Source organism: Ornithodoros turicata, chromosome 8, assembly GCF_037126465.1.
Source record: "Ornithodoros turicata isolate Travis chromosome 8, ASM3712646v1, whole genome shotgun sequence".
Lineage (NCBI taxonomy): Eukaryota > Metazoa > Arthropoda > Arachnida > Ixodida > Argasidae > Ornithodoros > Ornithodoros turicata.
The window spans coordinates 23,301,495-23,325,367 of NC_088208.1; the positions used below are offsets into that span (position 1 = coordinate 23,301,495).

At 46.7% G+C, this 23,873-nt stretch overlaps 2 protein-coding genes across 2 annotated transcripts in view; one reads left to right on the forward strand and one right to left on the reverse strand.

Annotated features, from left to right (window-relative positions):
* LOC135366727 (retinal guanylyl cyclase 2-like) overlaps window positions 1-23,873 on the reverse strand; it is a 129,152-nt gene that overhangs the window by 18,246 nt on the left and 87,033 nt on the right. The window contains exons 5-9 of the mRNA XM_064599570.1: window positions 20,526-20,607; window positions 17,409-17,555; window positions 10,775-10,855; window positions 10,066-10,242; window positions 6,993-7,152 (exon numbers count right to left, since the gene is read on the reverse strand). Of these exons, the coding sequence (XP_064455640.1) occupies window positions 6,993-7,152; window positions 10,066-10,242; window positions 10,775-10,855; window positions 17,409-17,555; window positions 20,526-20,607 (647 nt within the window). The remainder of the gene's footprint in view (window positions 1-6,992; window positions 7,153-10,065; window positions 10,243-10,774; window positions 10,856-17,408; window positions 17,556-20,525; window positions 20,608-23,873) is intronic.
* Window positions 1,853-23,873, forward strand: part of LOC135366725 (protein CWC15 homolog A-like) — a 161,754-nt gene continuing 139,733 nt past the window's right edge. The window contains exon 1 of the mRNA XM_064599569.1: window positions 1,853-2,182. The gene's annotated coding sequence lies outside the window, so the exon portion shown is untranslated. The remainder of the gene's footprint in view (window positions 2,183-23,873) is intronic.

The window sequence follows — 23,873 nt, forward strand, 5'->3', positions numbered from 1 at the left end:
ATACTCAGTCATCATTTCATACTTAGCAATATATTATTATTATTATATCTACTTATATCAAACTGTTTTACCTGATTGATTTTATTGGAAGCGAGACATTTATATCTTCGAAACGTGGATTACTCCTCGGGATCTCGTTAAATCTCTCTTGCAAGCTACATATCCTTAACGTGACCTTTTTTGGAAACGATGGAGACTTCTCTCGTCTGCACTTTGAAGACTATGCGCCTCGTTTTTCAATAGGGATTATGGGATCACAGAAGGAGCGAAGCGGCTGACCATTTACTTTGAATGGAGCAGAGCGCATCAAAACGGCACAAAGCTTACGCAAGGGAGACATAGGACAAAAAGGGAGTAATGCGTGTGGGCGAAGAAGTAAAGCTGGTTAAGCTTGCAGATGACCAGACAGTCAGGGAAAACATAATATAGTAGTTGAGCGTCTCCAGTTCAGCTACTTTTACTCCAATTTTAGTTACGCTTAATTACTTCACTTATAAGTACTTGGATATTCGATATGCGCCAATCCAGATATCTTCACGCCATGCAGCCGTCTTCACAGTGCTCCTATGACGTCTGTTACAACTTCCCATCTTCTGTATTTCATTTGCTATTACAAGGAGGTGCCTTCGCAACCATAGTCGTCTCTTTCAACGTTACTATCGGTTCAAACTAAGCCAACGTGTCCTCCGTCTGTGCACTGCACGAGCAGACAACAGGAAGAAGCGTCAGGGAGCGACCAGTGTAGCGCTCCAAAGTTGCTTTTCGCTGTTTAGTGACCGCACTGGCAGTCTCGTACTCCCGATTTGAGTGCTCCAAAAGAGGGGTACCTACTTAACACAACCATTAAGAGCCCGCCAATCACGAACGTAGTTTTAGTGGCCGTTACATCGAGATGAGACGCCGTCAGCCACATGTGCAGCCGCAGGTAGCCACAGGAAGCCTACGTTTGAAAGCGTCTGCTGCGGTTGGCAGAAGCAGACGACATCGTGACTTCATATGTCCACGTGATGAAGGAGTGAGAGGAGACATTAAAGGGAGGAATGAGGTAGGCCCCCCTCTCTCTTATCTTATTACCTGTGGCTGCGTGTTCTGGAACGAATAAAATTAGCTCGCGCGAAAGAAGGACGAACGCAGGTGGCCTGCAGAGCGCGCGCGCGCGATCTCAGTACGACACACCTTCGAGAAATCCTCTGCTCTTGGAAAGAGCGTGTAAGAGAGCGAGAGTAGGAAGCGCACAGGTGGTGACGTCACCTATTCCCCTCTGACAGGGCCGATCATGTGGCCCATCTTGTGGCGCAGCTGAAGCGGGCATAAGCAGCGCGTGTAGTCAGGCGAAAGAAAGGAAAAAGAAAGGCACGGGAACATCGCGGACATCACACCAGGGCACCGTGCCGGCCCTCTGAGGCTGGCTTCTCTGAGGGCTTTTTTTCTTTTTGTAGTTGTTGTAAGTTTCATTGGGCAGTGACCATACTCCGCACAGCGAAAATACTTCCTGATGGACAGCTTGACGACTTGTTAACTGTCACGTCATTGCTGCTTTAAGCAACCTTTATGTACCTCCTCATTATGTACCACCTCCCTATTCGTCTTTGTCCGATGCTGCTCTGAATGTTTTTCTTACCGGCTTGATGCCTATACGTCTCACCGGGAGATACGTCCCGTGCTGACGGCATGCGTGTCAGAAATTATCTTCTCCGTTATCTGATAAATGATCACGAAGCCAGTGACTGCTCGTGTATCTCTGTTATTGCTAGACGATACATGACTTCACTATCACGCGGTCTGGCTGATAAAGACGCTAAACGCTTTGCTCGGTGCAGAGACGCGTAACATTGCATTATGCGTTCGACAGCTGACGGGAACGGGACGAGACCAAGGAAACCAAATGACGTTGAAAGACGCTGCAGTAATTTCGCTTCATGCTGTTTCAGTTGATGTGGTCGAAATGGCTATTATGGTGATGCAAATGGGAGCTCACAGTGACCCTGTCCCTGCGAGGTGTCTGGATTTCGTGACGTGTTGTGTGGCACAATTGTGTTCAGAGTGCGGTTCTGAAGGAAGATGCGATAGCGCCACCGGAGATGTGAATGCGGGACGAGGCAAGCACAACGTGATATGGTGCAACGAAGCGATTAATAACTGCTTTCTTTGTGGCCTGCATGAACCAACGGACATCGCGGAGGTGAGTGCAGGAGTTTGTTTTTCGAGCGCGGTTGTCTCACGACGTAAACCGCTACTTCTTATTGGCTTGTTGCTGTCGCCACCTTCTTCATCATACTTTCCACATTCCTTAATAGTGCTTAAGATTATATAGTTGTATTTAGCACTCAAGGTGCGGCTAGGCAAAGTACACACCTTGTATGCTACACACTTTTATTTACCGTGACCGATTTAGTTTATTTGTTTCAATGACATGAAATCCCACACAGTCAGCGCGCCGTGAAAAAAGAGGAATACGCGAGACACCTCGACTTGTGGGGTGGCGTGGCACTTGAGTCGCGAAATGCCTGAACAACGACTGTGCACTGTAAACTTTTTCGCACCTTTAAAGGTGTGCGCTATGCACATTCAACCTGGTTGCGTAACATTGCATCTCCAGGATGACATTTTACAAAATTCGGAAAGCATTACTAAAGTCAAATGTCAGTGCAAATCTTGCTTTCATTATGTCTTGGATGTCGTAGGTATGTGCTAATGCATATATACATCGCTACCGATAATCGAGCACGCGCAAGTGTCTACAATACTGTTGAACAATGTTGAGATGCTGCAAGACTGAATTTTTGAAGGACAGGCAACACTCCAGTAAAGAAAATTTGTGCGAAACCGTGCTCCATTATGATGTTACCAAAATTACACCGAAAAAGGCGTACGCCATGCACGTTATTACACCTTTAAAGGTGTGAAAATATTTAGAGTGTGGGGTACAAGGAAAATAACGGGAAAGTAATGTGTTATAGTTCACCTGGATTTATTGCGACGCTGGTGCTGCGTTGCTTTATTAAAGCCGGGTAGCGGTGTTTTGTGACTAGGTATCGGTAGCACACTGATTGTAACGTGATTTCTTCATCGTGGAAATTTCCAGTTCAATCAATACATGCATCAGGAAAGAACTCCACGAAGAAAGATTTTGCGTTCTCTTTGCGTTCCGAAGCACGTTTCCAGCAATAGATAATGATACGCAAGTCAACGCACTGCTTGAAGTACTAGTACGTGTGTCGGAGTGACTCTGTGTAAGACGGAATCGAGATTCGGTCCCTACTAACAAACGGAACCCAGCGCCGGAAACGGGACCGTGATTACGTTCTCGAGAGATCCCCGTCCACTTAGGGAAAGCTCCTCAAATACCAGTCACGCGTAGTCATTAACTTTTAGTTGGCCACCAGGACAGTCAAAGCGAAAGTACCGACTTTGCAGATCATTATGGGCGTCTGCGTCGCGCCAATCATGCTCCTAATTAGCGGCGCACTCAGAAGTCAACAGTCAGCGAAGGAGGCAGAATTAAATAGGGATACGCGAAGTGCGCTCTCTCAAAAAAAAGGAAAGAGAAGTAACGGGCGAGTAACTTCCCACATTTACTCCATTTCCACTCGCCCTGTCAGTCGCTTACTCCCACTTTCTTCCTGCATTTACCATGTAACTCCGTCGCTGCAAATAGGTACTCCCTCTTGCCGGCCAAATTTTAATGGACAAGTAATGTGTGACATCACCCTCCTTCTCGTACGGTGATTCTCAAGTTATAAACTTGTGTACTACAGTGCATCCATCGATATATTGCGCGCGTCCTTCTTGTTAAACCTTCCATGGTTTTGCACTAATACCATCCCAAGCAGCACAATGTACTGAAAGTCTAGTGCAATAGGGGTGGACGGTATGTGTGCTATCAATGTTCCTTAGCTTCAAGAGTCTGTTCAAGGTCTTCCGCCTACCCGTCCATCCCTATTGCACTCGACTTTCAGTACATTGTGCTGCTTGGGATGGTACCAAGTGACGTCATGGTATCAAGTTGGTCCAGCCGTGATACAGAATGTTCGGAACGCGTGCTTGTGTTTTTGAAGAATGTGCGAAGCGCATATTGGATGTTGACTGCGCGGGGAAAGGGAATTGTACACATGAATCAATGGCTTTCTGAATCACTGACTGCGAGAACGTCCGGTGTGATGGAAATAGGCTTCTGAAAGATCTCTAGGACGAAAAAGTGAAGAAGGAAGTTCAAAATAACGATGATAATGATGAGGTACTCAAACACAGTAACACGAGGACAAACAAGGACACGTCGGACCTTAGCAACACAAGAGTTTTAGTGAGTTTTAATGCAGCGTACGCTACCGCCTTTGCGTATACGCAAACGATAGCGGTAGTAGTTCTGCGCACGTGCAAAACATAGAGAGTTTCGCGCACTGCGCAGAACCATCGCGCTATTTCTTGCGCACGCAAATGCGATAGCGTACCATGCACTAAAGGCCCGTTCCGACATACAGCGCTTTGCTCCAGAGCACTGGACAACAGCGCTGTTTTTCCCTCCTCTCCCGGCTGCGACTCGATGGAAAACAGCGCTTGGCGAAGTTGAGCTTCGGTGAACATTCCCATCGCTGTCTCCCAGCGATAGGCTCCCTGAACCAATGAGAACGCGGCGCCGCGTTCACGTGACGGTACGATCACGTGAGATCACCAAGTACAGCGCTGGGACTAGCGCTGCAAGTGCGAACCCCACAGTGGAAATACAGCACTGTTTTGCAGTGCTGTGGTGCAGCGCTGTGGAGCAAAGCGCTCACCACTCACTAACGCCGTGCACAACCTGCACTGTTTCATCGAAAACATCATCAGACCCGTCAGCGCTACACATGGGAACGGCACACACCTATGCGTCAGATAGAAGTAATCGACAACATACTTTTCAGTATATCCAAGGTTCTTGGACATTGGCGCTATCCCACACACCAGCACTGACTTATACTGGACGTATATTTGACCTATGCTGGCACTTCGATCACTTACGGCTCAGTTACGGCTTTTCTAGCAGCCACACGCATATGCTGGACGAGCTCTACGCCGTTGGCATGCTACCTTCGTATACCCTGCGTGCTCCTCATATTTACTCCTGTGCCATTTAATTGCCTTATCTGTATAATCTGCTCCTCCTGTACCATTGGTCGCCTCAAGCGATCTTCCACAATGATAGGACAATTCATTTGAGGAGACCAATGACAGGCATTACCGCCCTTCTTGAGAAGGAGAGAAGTGTGAGAGGGTACATTGGCGGTTTCGTTCGCGGGTAAAACACGAACGATGTTAAATCACGTTCCTTTTGTATCGCTGTCAAAGTAACGGGATCCTTAATTCTGCCAGGAGAAGTGTGTGCACTTTAATGCCCCCATTAATGCCTCGAACGAGAACAGCAAGTTGGGCTAGTGCCCTTGTCCCCTTCTCGTCGTTGTTGTTCCACGTTTACTGTTTGGCGCGCTATCATGTTGTTTAGTTTCGTTCATTAATGACTCCTCTCACTTGTTCTCACGGGGTGGGGGGTGGGGGTGGGGGTTGATAGCACAGGGTACGCAGGGATGGCAGGGTTAAGCGATAGAGATAAGATCTCTCCCACAGGAAGGATTAGGAATATGACAGGATGGAAGACACCGGTCCGATCACCATCACTCTTTCTGTAATTTTTTAAGCCATTGTCGCGTTTCCGTGCTCTGCTACCGTAACTTGTCGCACGTGTCACATGATATCACTGACGTGATAATGCGAAAGATTGCGGGAACGCTCGTAATAGCCCACCAATTCGTTGCTGTTCTGGAACAAGAAATCTGAAATAAATATTGGGCATGTTCAGACTATGTTCAGACTGTGACTTGACAATGTTCAGTCTAGGTGATTTGAGCACTATGTGAAAGCACATGGACAAATTAAGCGCGGAAATCGAACGAAAAAGATGTCCGCTAAAGATGTGTGTTAAGAGCACACAAAATACATTCCCCCCAGTTAGCGAGCCTTGACACTTTGATTAACTGTTTGGTTTAAAGTTTGCACAGTATCTGCAAAATATCAGGGCCAAAAATGACAAATTCTTCGTAGAATTCTTCTAAAAAAATTATTTGCAGTGACCTATATTCAGTTCTCTGTTATACTCCAGTTGACATGTTTGGATTTTCACACTGCTCTGATGCTGTTTACGAATATTGTTCAAAATCCTGGTCTAAATTTTGTCATTACGCGTAAGATACTTCAACTGATTGCAGCACATGACAATCCTTACAAGGAGTTGGCCTTCTGCTTCGGTGACCACATCTACGTCACTCTTTTGAAAGTATATTAAAAATACAGTGTATGTGACTGCGCATGATGATGTAGCATATCTGCTCCAAAGGACGGTTTTGTTTCTCCAAAACGGATTTTTTCCTGCTCCGAAATGGCTTGGGCCAATCATATCACTGCTCTGCGCATTCTTCTTAAGACTCAAGGAAAATGATATAGAACCACACATACACACATAAATGGGATGATGATGTGGTGAGTCATTCCCCGCATTTATGACGGTATACTGCCCCCATTGCGCATATGAAACCAGAGGCAAGCTGTATTACGTGTTATCGAATTGCAACGTAGCTTTTGAACTAGCCCGACATTTCATCAACATGAGTGTTAGCTGAAGAATACTGCATCACAAGGGGGGAGCACCCAGGACACAGAATGAAGTAGACGTGCACATGCTCCTTCCAGGGCTTCCAGGAGCTTGTGCGTGTCTCTTTCACTCTGTTCATGTCCCGGATGTTCCAGTGTCCTGAATGTCAAGTCCCAAGCAGCACAACATGTTGGCCCAATATTGGCGATGTTGGCCCAATCTCGGACCAATCTCGGACCAATATCGGGCCGGCATTGCCAATATAGGGCCAAGATGGTTGTACTACTTGGAATAATGGCTCACAAAAGGTACCAACAAGTTACCTTCCTGATCAGAAAAAGGAAGGGAGCTGGATGGGGGAAGTATTCACCTTTGGCAGAACGTACAAGTGTGGCTATGGCTTGTAGATCTTGGAAGGCAGGTATGCCATAATCTGTTATCTTCAACACCCAGCGGGAGTCGATGACGCAGTTGCGCGACGTCAAATGGCCGTGTTGTCTGATTGGAGAGTTATGCAGGTACCGCATGCCCTGGAAGAATGGACGGAGTTGTCTTAGCGTTCCCCGAGGGACATGGGGGTCATGCAAAAGGAGGCTGGCAGTCCCACGGAACTGCCAATGCCAAACATCCCTCAGAAGCCTTTTCCCAAAAGCAAGCGCCACCTGTCCCACGCAAGGACTCGTGGAGTGTATTGGCATCAAATGGAAACTTATAGCGCCTTAGAGTATTACTCGCCTGCCATAGTACTACAGACGATCAGAGGCGGAGGTAGAAGAAGAACGACAACATTCCCGGTGTGCGCGGCAGCACCGTCAGCCGGGGTAAACCATAACCGAAGCAGACGACGGAGCAGTGTCGCTCAAAGTTCCCATGCTGCTTTGCGCCACGCGCTTGGTGGCGCGCGCATCTTTGTAAAATTGTCTGTTAATGAATACGTATATTGCTTACTAATATTTCATTATTCATTATTTCATGATTCGTACTTCAATTAATGAGTCCAACCCCAGTTTTGTTTTCAATAGACCTTTTTATAAAAGCAAGCAACGTGTGCACATAAAGTCAGGATTCGTCCACCAACCGCGGTCTGCAGTTCTGCGAATTCAGGAACTCGCAAATGATTGCAGCTAACTTCGCAAATTTGAACCTGCAGACTAAAAGCGCAACACGCTTTCCAGAAAGTTCGTCTTGAGAAAAATATGGGACCGTTTTACGCTTTATTTTGTTCTCCCATTTAGTATGCGAGGACGTTTATTACTCGCAGACGACAGTGGCTGCCCATGCGGCTGACGGTGGCTGCCCATGCGGCTGACGGTGGCTCGTCTCCACGGCTACGACCGCTGAAAGAACGTTCGTGATTGGCTACGGCCGTTGAAAACACGATCCTGATTGTCTGACTCTTCGTTGTTACGTCACGTCGACGTGTAAGCGGGCTTTCTCTATCGAAGTGGTGTCGGAAGGGTGCCGTGCGGTATCACGTGTCCTTCTTGACAAGCGCCCTGTACCTAGGCAGCTCGTTAGACGTGTATAAGCCGGGCCAGGCAATCAGACAGCGAGGTCACCGAGGTAATGAGGAAGCATTAACAATACAGGACTAATGAGAAATAGCCTAAAGTGTACAGGAAACTACATTCCAAAGAGCCTTAGACCACATTACAGCCTACAAAAACAATAACGTGTAAGCTACTGCCCGCAAATAACAAAATTAGAACGGGGCAAAATACAAAGACAGCAGTACGATGCCCAATCACAGACAATAGGTTATCATATATATATATATAACTCAGTAACGTTTCGTAATATTATTAACAAAATATTGATTGATGCATGCTGCAACTGGGCATTGTGTTCGACCTTCCATGTGTTATTAACTCAGCTAGTTCAACACAACATACGTAAATCAATTAATTTTCTTAAAGTCCAACTTCCATCCGACATACTTCTATACTACTACACTATACTTCTGTACTATACTTCTCCGGATTTAAAGCACTCTAGTTAAATAGAGCGGGAACATTCACCCAATATACAAGCGGTGGGCGAAGTAAGGTCGCAGACAAGGGATTAAACTAGCTCGGAAACCAATTATACTTCGGAGTTCGCCATAAAGAAGAAAGAATAAGCAAGACAAGCACTCCCCAACGTTCCATCTATTCATTCGGTCCTCTCGAATTTGTTTCCGCGCGGACGTTTCGATATATATATATATATTTTTCTTTTCTAAGCTTTTCTGGGCTTTGTGCTTCTCAATATTCTGTAAAAGAATTGAAAGAGAGAGGAGAAAAAAAGACAAACTTTCGGTCGTACTGGGACCTGTAGTTCCCTTGCGAATTGCTTGAAAGCGATAATTCTGCAGAGCCTGCACGATGTACCCAGGCGTAATGAAGTTCCCGCAATGCGTCGCTGTGAACAACAGCCAGCGCGTTTTATTGAGCGAATTTCCCGGAGAAGATTAACAACTTCTATTTCGAAAGGAACTGCACACTTATTCGTAATGCCTTCTCTGTTAGTACGGGCTCACCGCAGGGCAGCGCGGAAAACTAATGAGAAGAATGTACCTTTGGTATTTTGATATACGCTCTTCTGATCAGCACATTTTTGTGCAAGAACGTTGCAAGAACTTTGTAATATGAATTGAATAACAGAAATGAAGAACGCGGAACAATTCTACAGCTGTACGCGAAGTGCAAACGCGAGCAGTTAATTTTTTTGTACACCTTTCGGGTGTAAATGTCTTGCCCAGTGCCACACACTTTTGTAGTGCAAGTTTCAAACCGTGCAAAAGGGTTTTTTTAAAATGGTGTATTATAGAAAAATCACAATTCCAGAGGGAATAGTTCGCAGAAAACACCATTTGAGGGATGTGTATTCCATTTAAAACGCTATATAAGATGGGTGTTCAACAAAGAGTTCCAAAATTGTTATTACACCTTTCAGTTGAGCCTATACGGAATAACAAAAAGTGCTTAGTTACAACAACACCCCTTTTACATCAGGAAAGGTGTAAAAAAAGTACTGCGCGTGATGTACTCGGATGTTAAGAAGATATGTCAGTTGATTTCGCAGCAGAATCGCTTTAATTGAAATTGAATGTTTGATATGAAGATTTATCAAAGAATGATATTAAATGGTAGGAACAACTTATTTATTTACACATGGTAAACAAGACTTTCTTCGTGGAAGGAAACGTGGTATAATCTTCCCTGTCGGGTGGCAGTCTACGAAAAAAAAAAAAAAAAAAAAAGGAGCGTAGGTACCTTTTTCGTGGAGGAAAGAGTTGTAGCGATCTCATTACGCGGAAACTGTCATTCAGACGAATGCCATTAGACGTCTCCGTATAGCGCGGCACGAATGACATTAAGACTTAACTCATTACACACTTCATGCAATTTTTCGTGACCTCGTGGCCTGGGTTATTACTTTGTGTACCGAATGGATTTCTGTACCTTGACAAGGTCATTAAGTAGCGAAAGGCGGAAGGTCCAGTCCAGTCTTATATCCTCCGTGGCGAGAACGTCCATAAGAGAGCCACGGGTGCACATCTCCCAGACTAGCGCCGGTTGTACCGGGTCTGCAAGGCAGCCTAAAAACGGGTTCACGTTTTCCTGCCGAATCTCGTACATCTGTAACGAAAAAAAAAGAAAAAACTTGAAAACACTTTCGGAACTCCCCTTCACAACGCTACACAACCCTTCACACGACCCAACAAAACGCTAAGTCAAGACAGCATTCGCATTCAAACGAGTCTTTCGGGCTTACTCCAGTTGAGCTTGGCGGCGCCGTCTCGCAGCCTCCTATCGTCGCCGCTCCTCCGCACAGCTTTCATAACCGATGGCGCGCCCACGTCTGAATTATGCACGTGAGTACAAAATAGGCTCCGCCTTCCGTTTTCAGCAAATCAGGGGCAAGAGCGCGGTCATCCGGGATGATGGCTCGCTAGGAGCGTGCTATGTGGTGAAACTCATTTTTAAGAGTGCATCCCTACATGGGATATTTGATATTGTTGCGTTACATTGTCTTGTCGTGTTGGACGTTAACTTACTGAATTTCACGTACCGGGAGGACGGAGCAGATAACTCAATTTTAAAAAGAGATCGCAACGACAATTCAGTTTGCAGAAACAAGAAAAGGAAACTGAAAAAAAAAAGAACTTACTATCTGTAGCTGCTTCATGGACTTGGTCTTTATTTCGAAAGTGCTGTGTACAATCAAGTACTTCAAGTAGACCACATCACCCTGGAAAAGCAATAATATCTTTTAAGAGTCAGAACACTCACGAAAGATAACAGAGTCCTATTCCAACTGTTCCGCACTGAGAAAGGACAACACGCGGATAGAAGATTAGGCTCTACAGAAATGGAGACAGTGACGGATAATCCCAATGGGAGAAATCGATCCTTGCTGTATGAGCAAACAAAGTGAGCAGGAGGAGGAAAACACTGACAAAACAAATATCGGGGAACTCTATGTCTTAAGAAGTCTCATGTAATCCTATACTCGTTGTTTTCCATTCACTCTATACCAAACGAAAAAGAGCGACGGCCGTCCGGGTATATGCGTTGGCATAAAAATTGCTGTCGCCTTGGCTGAACTACCGCCTTTCGAGGGTGGCTGCCTTTTCGCTGGTGACGTTGAGGTAACCGCCACGTGATAGCCGTTGAATAAAAAGGCGCACGGAGAATTTCGAGCAAAAAAGCGTTGAATGGAATAGCGATCGCGAGGCGAGGATAGTTGCATGTATTGCACGCATGATAACGTTGAGCCGGGGCGCAGAAGGTGTTGAAGGGAAGAGTAAGCTGTGCGAATACGGTAACATAGGCTGGTAGGTGAGGTAGTGAAACTTTGAAGGGCTTCACAATGCCCAGTTGCGATTTTAAGAAAAGTTGGCTGCATTTTTTGGCATCGTGCCAAACGCGGTATCCTCATTGGGTTACCGTTGGCGGTAAAGTTTGGGTCACGTGCTCACTCTCACGTGTTTCCATAAAGCTACGGGTGGACCTAGACGGTGCTTTACCCCATAGAGGTATTGCTTTAAAATGGCAGTCGTGTGTCTAATAAAGAACGGCTTCAGCGTTGTGCTCGTCGTTTTCCTAGCAACGCATCATATGAGCCAATATTGGCTGGACATTGGCAATGCTAGCCCAATGTGGGCCCAGTATTGGACCCGTATTGCCGATATTCGTGCCAATATTGCGCGAAGGTATTGTGTTGTTTGGGTTCATGACTCATTGCCTCGGCTTATGCTGCCACCAGTGTTTCCATCTGTGTGAATGTGGGTGCGAGTGGCAACAATGTAAGAGAAAATGATTGATTGATTGACTGACTGAAAAAATAAAACTCCGGAGACATGCGTCATGACTAAGCCTATTCCAACACACGTAAATAGAAGACAAAGCACAGAAAAAGTAAAACAAATGCGCTCTAAGGTTTCCAAGAGACCGAACGAAAGACAAAGAGGGGCCCGCTAATGAATGAGCCCAGTTAATGAGAGGGGAGTGCGAAATTCCACAGAGCAAACACAGCACTGACCCTTAATACACACAGCACAATGCACGCTGCCCTTAGGACAGCAGCCGAGACAAGAGGAGACTTCAGAGGGTGCCTTTACGCCTCACACGATTTCAAAAATAGACCTCTAACGAAGAAACGTCACGGTGACGTAATCATGACGTTGGTGGACATTACGAAACCGAAACAGCGCCGACGGAGAACACCGCTGTTTCACAAAGCCGTATTCCTTCAAGAATGTCCAGGGTCCTTTCTTTGTAGCAATGGTACACACAAATGAGGCCACATTTTAGTCGCTTTCGTGTCTTTATTCGCGTTTCCGGTCCACCTCGGAAAGAAAAGAAGCCTCCACCCAAGGGCTGATTGCATCGTCTTGAAAGTAAATGTCGTACTCCTGTGCGGAATTTGGTTTGTTATTACGACATAGTTCGCGCTTGCTTTGTATAGAGACACCACGCGCACTCCGAGAGAAAACTCGTGCCCTTCAGGTTCCTGAAGGTGGGAAGAGCCCGGTAACCATCTTCAGAAAGGGCTACCGAAAAGATAGGGCTACAGGTAGAAAGGTAGAATTGAGCAGAACAAGGCCATACAATTAATAATATGAAAGCAATTGCATAAAAGCCTTACAATATGAAAAGCTATATTTACACGTCGCTTTCTTGTGACCTATTGATTTTTTGCTAGAGTAGTCCCAGTCTACCAAGTTGGTGGCGCTGTTGTACCATCTGACGTCATTTGTTTGTAAACAGGGAGAGGTCTATTGCACAGCTCCGTGCATGGGCGGCACTTGGTGACCCAAAGGCCAGCACCCAAGAACTTTTTTCGGTGATGAACAGGCGCTAGTATGAAAGGAAATAATGTACACTCCTAGAAAAAAGGGTGGAGCAGTTACACCTTTTAGGAGCATGTGTTGTGCCTAAAAGGTTGCAAAGTTCTACCCGCTCTCTGCCACGAATGATAGGTTACCGCTTCTGATTCGGCGAGCGAGGGGGGCGTACGCCTTTTTGTAGCAGGTTGGATATATGATAATTGCTTTTACCACCCTTTTACACCCTTTATCAGAGGCTATGTTGACGAAGGTGGTAAATAGTATAGAAGTTACCACCGTTACACACTCTTTTTTTTTCTTAGATTGTAGGGAGAGACAATGCGAGGTCCATATGTTTCGTAGCCTGGCTTGGCGTGTCGATGAGGGGGTAGTTGGCACTGTATGTGTGACTGGTAACACATCTGACCGGAAAGGAGAGGGCGTGGGTTCGAATCCGTGTTAGCGTCGCGAAGCAACTGTGGCTATTTACGGCGTACAGACGTGGACAGATGGGGAGAGGACAGCGCGGGGAAGAAGTGGGGGACAGTGGGGTGAGCATTACTCATCCTGGGCCGCCTTCAGGTGAAACTCTTCCAAAACCCGTCTGGAATATCTGCCGGAAAATCTCACGAAAGCCTCAGACAGCACAGCCGGTGGTAGGATTCGAACCCACCACCTCCTAGTCTTCAGCACGACCTGTGATTCGAGCTACCACCAAGGAGGGGACGCATTTGGACACTGGCCAATGCCGCTGGTCCATCAGCTGTCACTCTTTAAACCAATACGGTGGACGAAAACGTACCTGCCACAATTTAGGAGGTACTGAAGTGTATATGCTTACCATATACGGGGCTGCCACATGCCAAAATACCCAGCAAATAGCACGATAAAACTTTGCCTGATTATGATTGGAGCGCCATCTGTCTTTGCTATGTCACTACAGTTTCGTTTCGGTGTCACAAAAACGCCCGCTGAATCCCGCATTTGTGAGATGGATCGAGAAAGACAAGTTTTCATTTCTTCCTCTTTCGTTCACGTGCGGGTATTACGGTATCCCGATACTAACACGGTTTCACCTACAAGATGGTCAGCGTTTCCACGCGGGTAACGCACACGGTAACTAACGGTGTATTCTCCGCGACCTACTAGATTACATATAACGACCATGCCATAGGCACCCCTTCCTAGCGCCGCATTTGGAAGCTAGCGGTGGCGCTACTCATCGGCCCGGTTATTGCTTTCTTAACTTCTACAATACTTCGTACTTCAGCTTACCTTAGTATTTTTGTGCAAGTGGTGGATATCCAACGGAAGATGTTTCACTCTAAAGTTGATTATCACCATCATTCTACGCGTTTTCATAGGAGCTGTTGCTGTCGTCTGCTGCGGCAGTCGTACGTTCTGCGCGTTCAAAATTCAAATTTCTATTGTCCAATCATGATGTAGAACTCGCCGGCCGATTAGCAGGGCCCGTAGCGGATAGTGCGGACGGGCTCCTCATAGGGGTTGCCGATTATGGCATGGTCCTTGTACTAGATGGTCGTGGTATTCTCACGAGCGATATTCCCCAGAATACTACAGCGGAAGATGCTAAAAACGTCATAGCTTTCTGCTGTCACGTGACCGCGAGCGCTCAACGTCGTGTCTTCACGCGCACTGCTAACCGTGGGGAATCCCCTGCGATACAGCCGCAAGATATTCCGTAGCAGACGACAGGGAAAGACGCTGACGGTGTCGTCTGGTAAGTGTCGTCTGCTGAGTGTGCAGTCCGCTATACTGCCGATATTTCGCACCATGTGAATGCTCAACGTAACACGGGTCGGAACTTCGGCTCGGTGAGCAGTGTTTTCGGTTTTTCTTCCACTAAAATCGGTAGAAACAGTATCATATGTTGGTTAAGAAAGGTGCAGTCTAAAGTGACGAAATGGGGTTCCTCGATTTCTGTGTCTTCCGTGCATGCATAATGCTTGAGAGTAGATTTACGCTTAAAGGCGCGTTCCCAAGCACGTGATTTGCGGAGCGACGGCGACAGCGACAATTTTTTCTGTTCCGCGGAGGCAGTCTGTTCCGCACAGGCTGTAGCAACAACAGGTTTCTCGCAACCGTATGGTTTGGTTGTCAACATGTTTGGTTGTGAATGGCCCCTGGCCTCATCCAGCTCACCAACGCTCTGTCCTCAAGGCTCTCTTCGCCTTTTTGGACGCCACAGGACTTCGATCCTCATTGTAACGGGACCCATTCCTTCATTCCCTGCTTCACCTCCAGCAATGGGGTAGAGTATGTCGTTTGTTATGAGTTTGTCGCTGCCGCTGTCGCTCTCGCAAATCGCGTGCTTGGGAACGCGCCTTTAGGGAGAGTCCAACCTACATGCTGCGCGTACCGCTGGGTAGGACTGCGGATAATGTCGACCATCTGGGGATCCTTTTGACGTGCGCCGGAAATCTCCGACACACTGTGCTAGAATCAATATTTACCTCCCACACTTTGCTACCATCCGCGCGTGAAGTGTGTGTGTGCTTGGCAAAGATTTAGCGCCAAATATTGGCCCCTTCAAAAAGTCACGTAAAGAAGTCACCGTCTCATCGAAAACATCTCGGCAAAGCCGCGTCAGTAGATAATTTAGGACTTCTCAAAATACGCAGAAGTTAAAGAAAAATTATTCGAAGACCTTCTTCTGGAACTCTCTCTGTAGATGTAGAAACAACGGAACGCCACAGTCATTATGATGTCAGACGATGAGCTGCTTAGTTGACTTTCTATGATTGGATATGATGTGGACGCCTCCTAGTGAGTTATGGGTTAATTGGTTATCATTTTGATGTTGATGTTGAATTATGTTTATGATGTTGATGTCGACTGGTGTGTATACTGTTGATTCGCCATGAAGTTTATGTGATAGAGCAGGCTGTGCAAGCGATGGTATAAATGAGCTTAATGTAAGGACAGACGTGTGCCTGTGGGGTGATGGGAGATTACATAACGATTACCGTTTCTGGCTGAACATACGTGTAGAGAAGTAGCGTCTACAAACACACAAACTATGAGAGAGTTCTAGAATAGGGCACGCAAGAATAAAGACCCAAAACGCAAGCGTTATAATGCACGCAGCGGACCTTCCACGCGCTGGGCTTATAGAATAGGGCTTGCGTTGCAGCGCAATTACGGCTAACAGCAAATATTTGCCAAAGAAAGAAAATTCGAAAAATAAAAAGTTACATTTTGTAGACATATTGCGTCGCTATATAGCAGCAAAAATCATTGATATAGTAATGAAAAGAAGAAAGGAAACGTTATTAAACAGCCCTATAGAGGGCTGATTCAACGCCACCTATAGATACAGAAGGCCTGCTCATTGCCTCCTCTCCCTCCTTCGCTACGTGGACATTAAGAGGTAGAATTCGTCTGCTACTGCGATTCATCGTTCTGCGAATTCAAGAACACGCAAATGATTTCAGCTCACCTGGAACCTGCACGAACCTAAATATTTCGACAAAAAATGCAAGACGCTTTCCAGAAAATCAGTTTTGAAAAAGATTGGAACCGTTTTGCGCTTTATTTCCAAGTTTTCCCATCTAGTACGCAGGAACGTTCGATCACGACTCGCAGACGATGGTGGTGCGTCTTCATGGCCGCCACCGCTGAAAGCACGTTCGTGATTGGCTACGGACGTTGAAAACACGATCCTCATTGGCTGACTCTTAATTGTTGCGTCATGGCGACGAGTGAGCAGGCGTTCTCAATCTAGGTGATGTTGGCCGTGCACTGTGTGGGTCCGTTCACAGCTTTATGTTTGTTTATATTTATCGCCAGCGATGACCGCACCTGCCGTTTGCTGACGGCACGTTCACGCGGACTCTTGCAGACCACGAGAGCGTCAGTCAAGTCAGCTATGGGACCCCGCGCTATTTTCGAAAAATAACGTGCGCACCCAAAAGTCCAGGCGCAGTTTGCGTTCTGGGCATGCGCAGTGGCGACGACGCAATTTTTGTGGGACCCCAAAGCGCCTGGGTTCCGAAAACTCTCTAACATCAGACGGTGTGGACCCGTGCCGCATAGCCAGAAAAATATTTCGGGACGAGTTCTATGGGGACTTTACATGGGGGGAGAAGGATTTCACCCAGGCTTCCCTCTCCCAAATACGCTATCAAAGGTAGAATAGAAAACTTCAAAAAATCCCAGTGCTTCTTGCGCACGCGTTGCATCCTAGGAGATTACTGGAATGAGGAAGGCAGAACTAACCTTCACGTTTCGTTTTCGCCGACCTCAGTGACACCTCGTGTGACAATCGGCCGCGAGAGAAGGAACCGAAACAGCTTGGAGACCTTAACTTCCTTTGTTACCACCAAGTTCCCATAATTCAAAGCGCGGCGTTAAGCTCTCTGGGATTTTCTGAAGTCGTCTATTCCAGGGGGGTTTGAACCCCTGAACCCCTGAAATTTTTATCAATGTCCCTGGTTCATCAATGCCGCTTACCTTGACTTTGAGCCTGGCAGCATTTGGTCGCTCATCCACGCTGGCATGGATGCTTGTAAGGCTGCTGTTCCCGAACGTTTGCCTCAAGGAGTCGTGGGAACCTTTGAAAATGTCGGGCCGCTCGAAGTAGTAGCCCTCGAATGCGCCCTGGGGACGAACCACAGAACGGCTTTCAGTAAGCGTCACTACGTATGTTTTATTAGCAATGATAAGCGCCCTCTGCTTTGGGACCAGCTGCATAGAATAAGTAATCTTGAAGCGAGCGTGAAGTAGGGAAGTTCGGCTCTGTCTTATGAAGTTCCCATCCAGACGAGTAGTTGAAGAAGGAGCCATGTCGTGGTCTAACCACCAGGTTTTCGCACGACAGACAACAGTTCTGAACTGAGGTATTTGGTACGTACTATGGTTAAACATCGTAAGAGCGCACTAGACAAGGACGAAGGGAGAACGGAGACACACGATTGGCTGCGAATCGTGTCCCCGTTGTCCCTTCGTCCTTGTCTCGTGCGCTGTCACGATGTCTAAAGGGGTTGATGCAGGTCATCCCAGGTTATCCCAGGTAAACGTAAAAGATGGTTCTTTGCACCGACGTGACCTTGCATTGAAAGTTTCACAGGGAAGAGGGGAATAGAAGCGGAGACAATGGGCACCGCGAATACCGAAACCCGTGTTGCTCTGACGTCACAGCCCTCGCCGCCGCCAGTGAGGCAGCGCACGGGAAGTGACGTGCTTACGGCTACCAATGGGAGTGGACGCTGCTCTGAGCTCTCTGACGTCTGCGCTTTGCTCGGGAGTGTGTTCGCGCGCTTGTATCTCGCCAAGTACGGCACGTAGAAGAAGAATAATTTTTTCTTCAGTATCCTGGCACGCAGTACAATGCGTCCATGATGTAATGAAACACATGTATGAAAGCGTCCCAACCCCTTTAATCTTAGACAGAAGAAGCGTGTTTTATCCCAAGCAAAGCGCACGGACGGTTCAGTCTGACATCCAGTGTACACTGTAATGGAAAAGGGAGTAAAAGTGAGAGCAGTTACAGCTTCTACTCCACTTGGTTGAAGTTACTCCCTGTCTTACTCCCCAGGCCTGAGATTTACTCCCCAGCACCCCGAAAATGGACCTTAACCTTAGCGTAAACTTACGCGCGTTTCACCTGGAAAGAAAGCAACGGTCGCGACAACGCATTAGTCCTAAAAAAAAACGGAAGTTACTCATTTTTTCCCAGTCTAGCCGTCCACCGTCAAGACGTCCAGCCAGCGCAAGCCCTATCTAGCTTTACCTACTTGCCCTTTCAGGAAAAAGAAAATAAATAAATACGGCGCAATGTCTTCCTGCTCACGCCCAGAAGCCCCAAGGCAGTCTATTTATTGAGCCCCAATAAGGCGTTTCGATGAAGAGAATCAACAGTGAACGACGATGATGAGGATCCGTTATAGCAGCAAAGGCAACCGGGCAGCTTTTTTGTGTAATAACCTCAGATACAACATGTCGACGGGTAGGAGGCTAATAACACTTCGCTCGACAGCGTGCTCACCGTGACATGGGGCCGAATATCCCTTCCCGAAGCACACTGTGAGGGGTACAAATGCAAGAGGGAAAGAAGGAAAAGTTAGCTGGGCGATAATAAATTGGAGCTTTCCTCGTTCTGGCTAGGATAAGGGAGAGGAAAGTGCCCTCTATCGACTTCTTCTTTTTTTTTTTTTTTAGTTTTGATTTTGGGAGGAAGCCTACGTTGAAGGACCTTGTGTCCAGCGGTTACATATTGTAACAAGAACAGATTTTTAATGTGAATTAAACAGAAAAAAAATTAAGAAAGCAGACGGAAAACAACGGGTGCTTCTAATGCTTCCAAGTTGTTTTGCCATATTGAACTCTTCCACTGAAATGTTCCTCGTTTAATAACCAGTCAAATTTTATTAGCCGTCGTATATTACATCAGTAAAAGCCGTGCTCCTTCTATGTTTTTTTTTATCCACCAAAAACACGAACTATATGTGATCACCCCCGAAACAACTTCAATGACCTGCTTGTCAACAACGTGTGGGCGGACAAGCTGACAACAACAACAACAAGCGTATGTGAGCTTATCAACAAAGAATGGCCACAACCAGGAGTGGAGTTAGCAAGCTAGAATTTTAGCACCCTACGGGTAATAACAACCGGCGTTCTATAGAACTATAGAGGTTGTGTGCAAAAGTAGCATTATCTGACATATTCCGTATCAGGGTTGTGGAATGGGATAATCCATTCCATTCCAATTCCTTCCGAGGAATGGATCGAGATTTGTGATAATTCCATTCCTTTCAATTCCTCGAAGCGTATACGAAGAGGGGAGTCAAGTCCTGTAGATAACATAAACAAAATACAGAAACCGACACTGTGTCGGTTTCTGTATTTTGTTTCAATTCCTCGGTATGAAAAGGTATGGCCAATTCCCACTCGGTGGAATGGCTTGGCAACCCCATTTTCCATTCCTTTAATTCCATCAATAAAAGAAAAGGTACCGGTAACCGTGCTGGGTAGCCCAGCAGTGCTATAGAGGAGATTGACATTAACCATCACGGAAAAAGCAAAAAGACAAGGTTATTTCGCCCTTGACCGTGTGGCACCCAGACCAGTCCATTCCAATTCCATTCCGTCTGCGAAAAATAAATGCCTAATTCCACTCCATTCCTAGGACAGTTTCCGCCATTCCATTCCATTCCGGGCTCTGATAAATCTGGAATGATTCCGGAATCATTCCAACCCCGGAATGGCAACTCCGCAACCCTGTTCCGTATACCGTGGATGTTGGAATCAACATTGTTGGGTCGACATCGTTGCTGATTTTGAGTCCGTCTCAATTCTGCTCCGCTCGTCTCTCTCATTCTTGTCCTGGAACTTGTCCCACTCCTCACACTCAAGGGGACACTCCCGTCGACGCAGTATTGGGTTCCTTCCTTCTTACCAAGGACTACGTGTGATTTATAACTCCTGCTTCCGTTTCCTATACTGGCATTGGTTTCGTGAATATTGATTATGTTAAATTCCCCTAATATTTGTACGGTACCCATTCCTGGTTTTAGTCATCGCTATACCCATTAAGAAAAAAAGAAAGCAATGTACAAGAGGACTTACTCTCTTGACAGCAGCTGACACTTGAATGTCGTCGTGCGCCAGCAGAATTTTTCTTCTCATTTGTTTCACTGCGAGTTTCCTTCTGCAAAAAAAAAAGGAAAAAAAAAGAGAAAACGTGATAATGAAACTATAAATAACGTGACCAAAGTTTACAGGTACCACCTAGAATGGCATAGAATAGAAAAAAAAAGAAAAAAAAAAGGAAACGTAGGTCGCACTGGTGCGACGAGCTGTTCCAGGACGCTTGACGTGTGGAAGCGCTGAATGATTTAAAATATTATTTCAGCACGTATGTCCTTGAGGTAGTTCGCCAGGGCACACAGCGCAGGTACCACGTAATAAAAGCTGGCTTGGCCTAACTGCACATATTCATGCAGAAAAGCCAACTTGACATATTACAACGGGAAGGGGGTATATGTTTATTAAGAAAAAAGAAAGGAAAGGTTATCCAGGCAAAGAGCCGACTTGCTATCCCCCGCTTCCCCCCCCCCAAAAAAAAAGGAAAAAGGAAAACGGAAGAGAAAGGTATCTACGAGGAAGAATACACTTAGAAATAATTAAAAGAGAAATGTCAAGGTAGATGACAAGGATGCAACCCGAGGCAGGGAAATAAACAACAGACAACAATTTGTTGACAAAAGACAAAATTGTTGTGTGTTGTTTATTTCCCTGCCTCGGGTTGCATCCTTGTCATCATGAACCAGCTTGTCTGCGCCCTCTCTCTGTTGGCAATGTAGATGCTTCTGTGAACCACATGAAGCCAGAGGTTAACGCAACACACGCACTTACCAGCCAGTCTGAAAAGAGTGCCCGTTACAGACAGCGTACTCCAGCTTTCATAATCAGAAGCTGGCTGGAGACTACGATAGCAGCACTCAAAATTGACTTTCCACATTTCACTCTCACATTAGCCGCACGAGCGGCTTTATCGAGTGGAGATGTTGGCGGAAGGGATGAGCGCGAAAGGAGAAACGTCAGAGATAGCTTATAGTGCACGTGACCAGCTAAGTCTTACGTCACATTTTCCTTCGTATTCCCACCGCAGTAGGGAAGGTTCTGTCTCTTCGCCGCAAATATTTCGTCTTCCGGCGCTCGTCTGCTCGTGCCGTTTGCTAGAAGTCCGGCTTTTAGCGCCCTCCTTGACGCTTTCTAACAAATTTTCCTTCGTTTCTCTATTAACAGGAGAGGCATTCCTACGTAATATTCTAGTGGAATAAAAAGCAATAGACTGTGCACGGTGCAGGATCTTCCGCAGTATCTTATATTGAGCATTCGCACCGTGCTGCGACATCGGGAGTGACATACTTCACACTTAACAGACGACACTTAGCAGACGACACCTTCTGCGTCTTTTCCTGTCGTCTGCTACGAAATATCTTGTGAATGTGCCGCAGGATATACCTCTCGGTCAGTGTTTTTCGCATCTTCCGTTGGATTATTCTCGGGAATATCGCTCGTGTCAACGCACGGGCACTGTCTGTATTTCTTGCGCGATATCTTCATGGACTGTGTTTTCCTTCTCGCTCTTTGCCGCCTGTATATTACCTGATAAAGTCGCTCATAGGATACCCAGTCAAGAACAGATTGGGTGGAAGTAACTTGAGGCCCTACTCTCGTCAAAGTAATCGACCTCGATTACTTTGTGTCTCTCCTGTCATTGGTCGTTACGTGAAGAAGGCGTGAAGAACAGAGATGAATGTCACGCTGAAAGATGAAAGTCACTGAAAAGGTTAGCCAGCTGTAGGACTCGAACCCACGTCTTCTGGATTGCCGGTCCAGGGCTCTACGCGTCCTTAGTCGCGGAAGGACCGGAAGTCTTCGTGGCACCGGAAGTTGTGGCGGGGGCTTGTTTATGTGAACCCGAGAATGTCATGTATTGACTTTCGCCTGTAATTTTTGTATGGCGTGAAGAAACGTTACTGCTGGGGCTTGCTGCACATTGTTGCCGGATATGCCGATTGCTGGACAGGCGAGACACAAAACAATCGAGGTCGATTACTTTGACGAGAATAGGGCCCCTGGGGAACACCATCGTGTAGAAGCTATTCCATCTATTTTCACTAGCGACCACAAGGAGAGTCAATATACAACTTGAGCCTGTGGCGGTCGTTTCGGACAAAAAATTCACCTCGTAAACAGCATACCCGGCAACAATGTGCAGCAAGCCCCAGCAGTAACGTTTCTTCACGCCACACAAAAATTAAAGGCCGCGAAAGTCAATACATGACATTCTCGGGTTCACATAAACAAGCCCCCGCCACAACTTCCGGTGCCACGAAGACTTCCGGTCCTTCCGCGAATAAGGACGCTCGAAACCAGCCGCCATGCAGAATTACTATACCTTTCGCTTTCCTGACTTGTTCAAAACGGGAGGCGTATACGCCCCCTCTCTCGTCTCAAATCCGAAGCGAAAACTGTGTCAGTCGGCACAGTGGTTGGCGCAGAGCGTGTTTGCTGTGAAACCGGATGTCGTTTTGGCACCAAACCGGAAGCGGTGAAAACGGCACGTATATGACAGTTCCGCAATGCGTACCACCCACGACCTACTAGATTATAACGACCATGTCACAATCGGCAACCCCTATGAGGAGCCCGTCCGCACGATCCGCTAGGGGGCGCTACTAATCGGCCCGCGACATCTACATCATGATTGGACAATGGAAATTCGAATTTTGAACGCGTAGAAGCAGACGTAGGACTACCGTAGCAGACGACAGCAATAGCTCCTATGAAAACACGTAGAATGATGATGATAATCAACTTTAGAAAGAAGCATCTCCCGCGGGACATCCACCGCTTATGCAAAAATACCACGGTAAGCTGAAGTACAAAGTATTGCAGAAATTGAGTAAGCAATAACCGGGCCGATCAGTAGCGCCACCGCTAGCTTCTAAACGCGGCGCTGCGGGTAGGGGTGCCTATGACATCGTCGTTATAATCTAGTGGGTCGTGGTACCACCGCATAAGGGCGCACCACGAAATGGGAAAAGTAGCTACACAGCGTCTGACAACGCTGCCTGCCACATTCATGCGCTGAAGCCATTAGCAAACATGTTTGGCGCTGTCACCGCGACGTGAAGACATCCAAGAAAACAGCTCTTCTATTCTACATGAAAAGAGAGTTCACCAGGGACGAGACGTCGCTCCTAATGAGATTGAGAAGTGGTAGTGCTTAGACGAGAGAGAGAGAGAGAGAGAGTTACTCTGCCTCGGAAGGCACGAGCAAAGAAAACATCCCACAGTTTCCGCGGAAGTAACGTAAGAGCACACGCCGATGCATTGCAAGTCACGTTGGCGGCAGAGAATGTCCCTCCCGTGTTCCACGGGAACAGTGTCAAAACGGCGAAA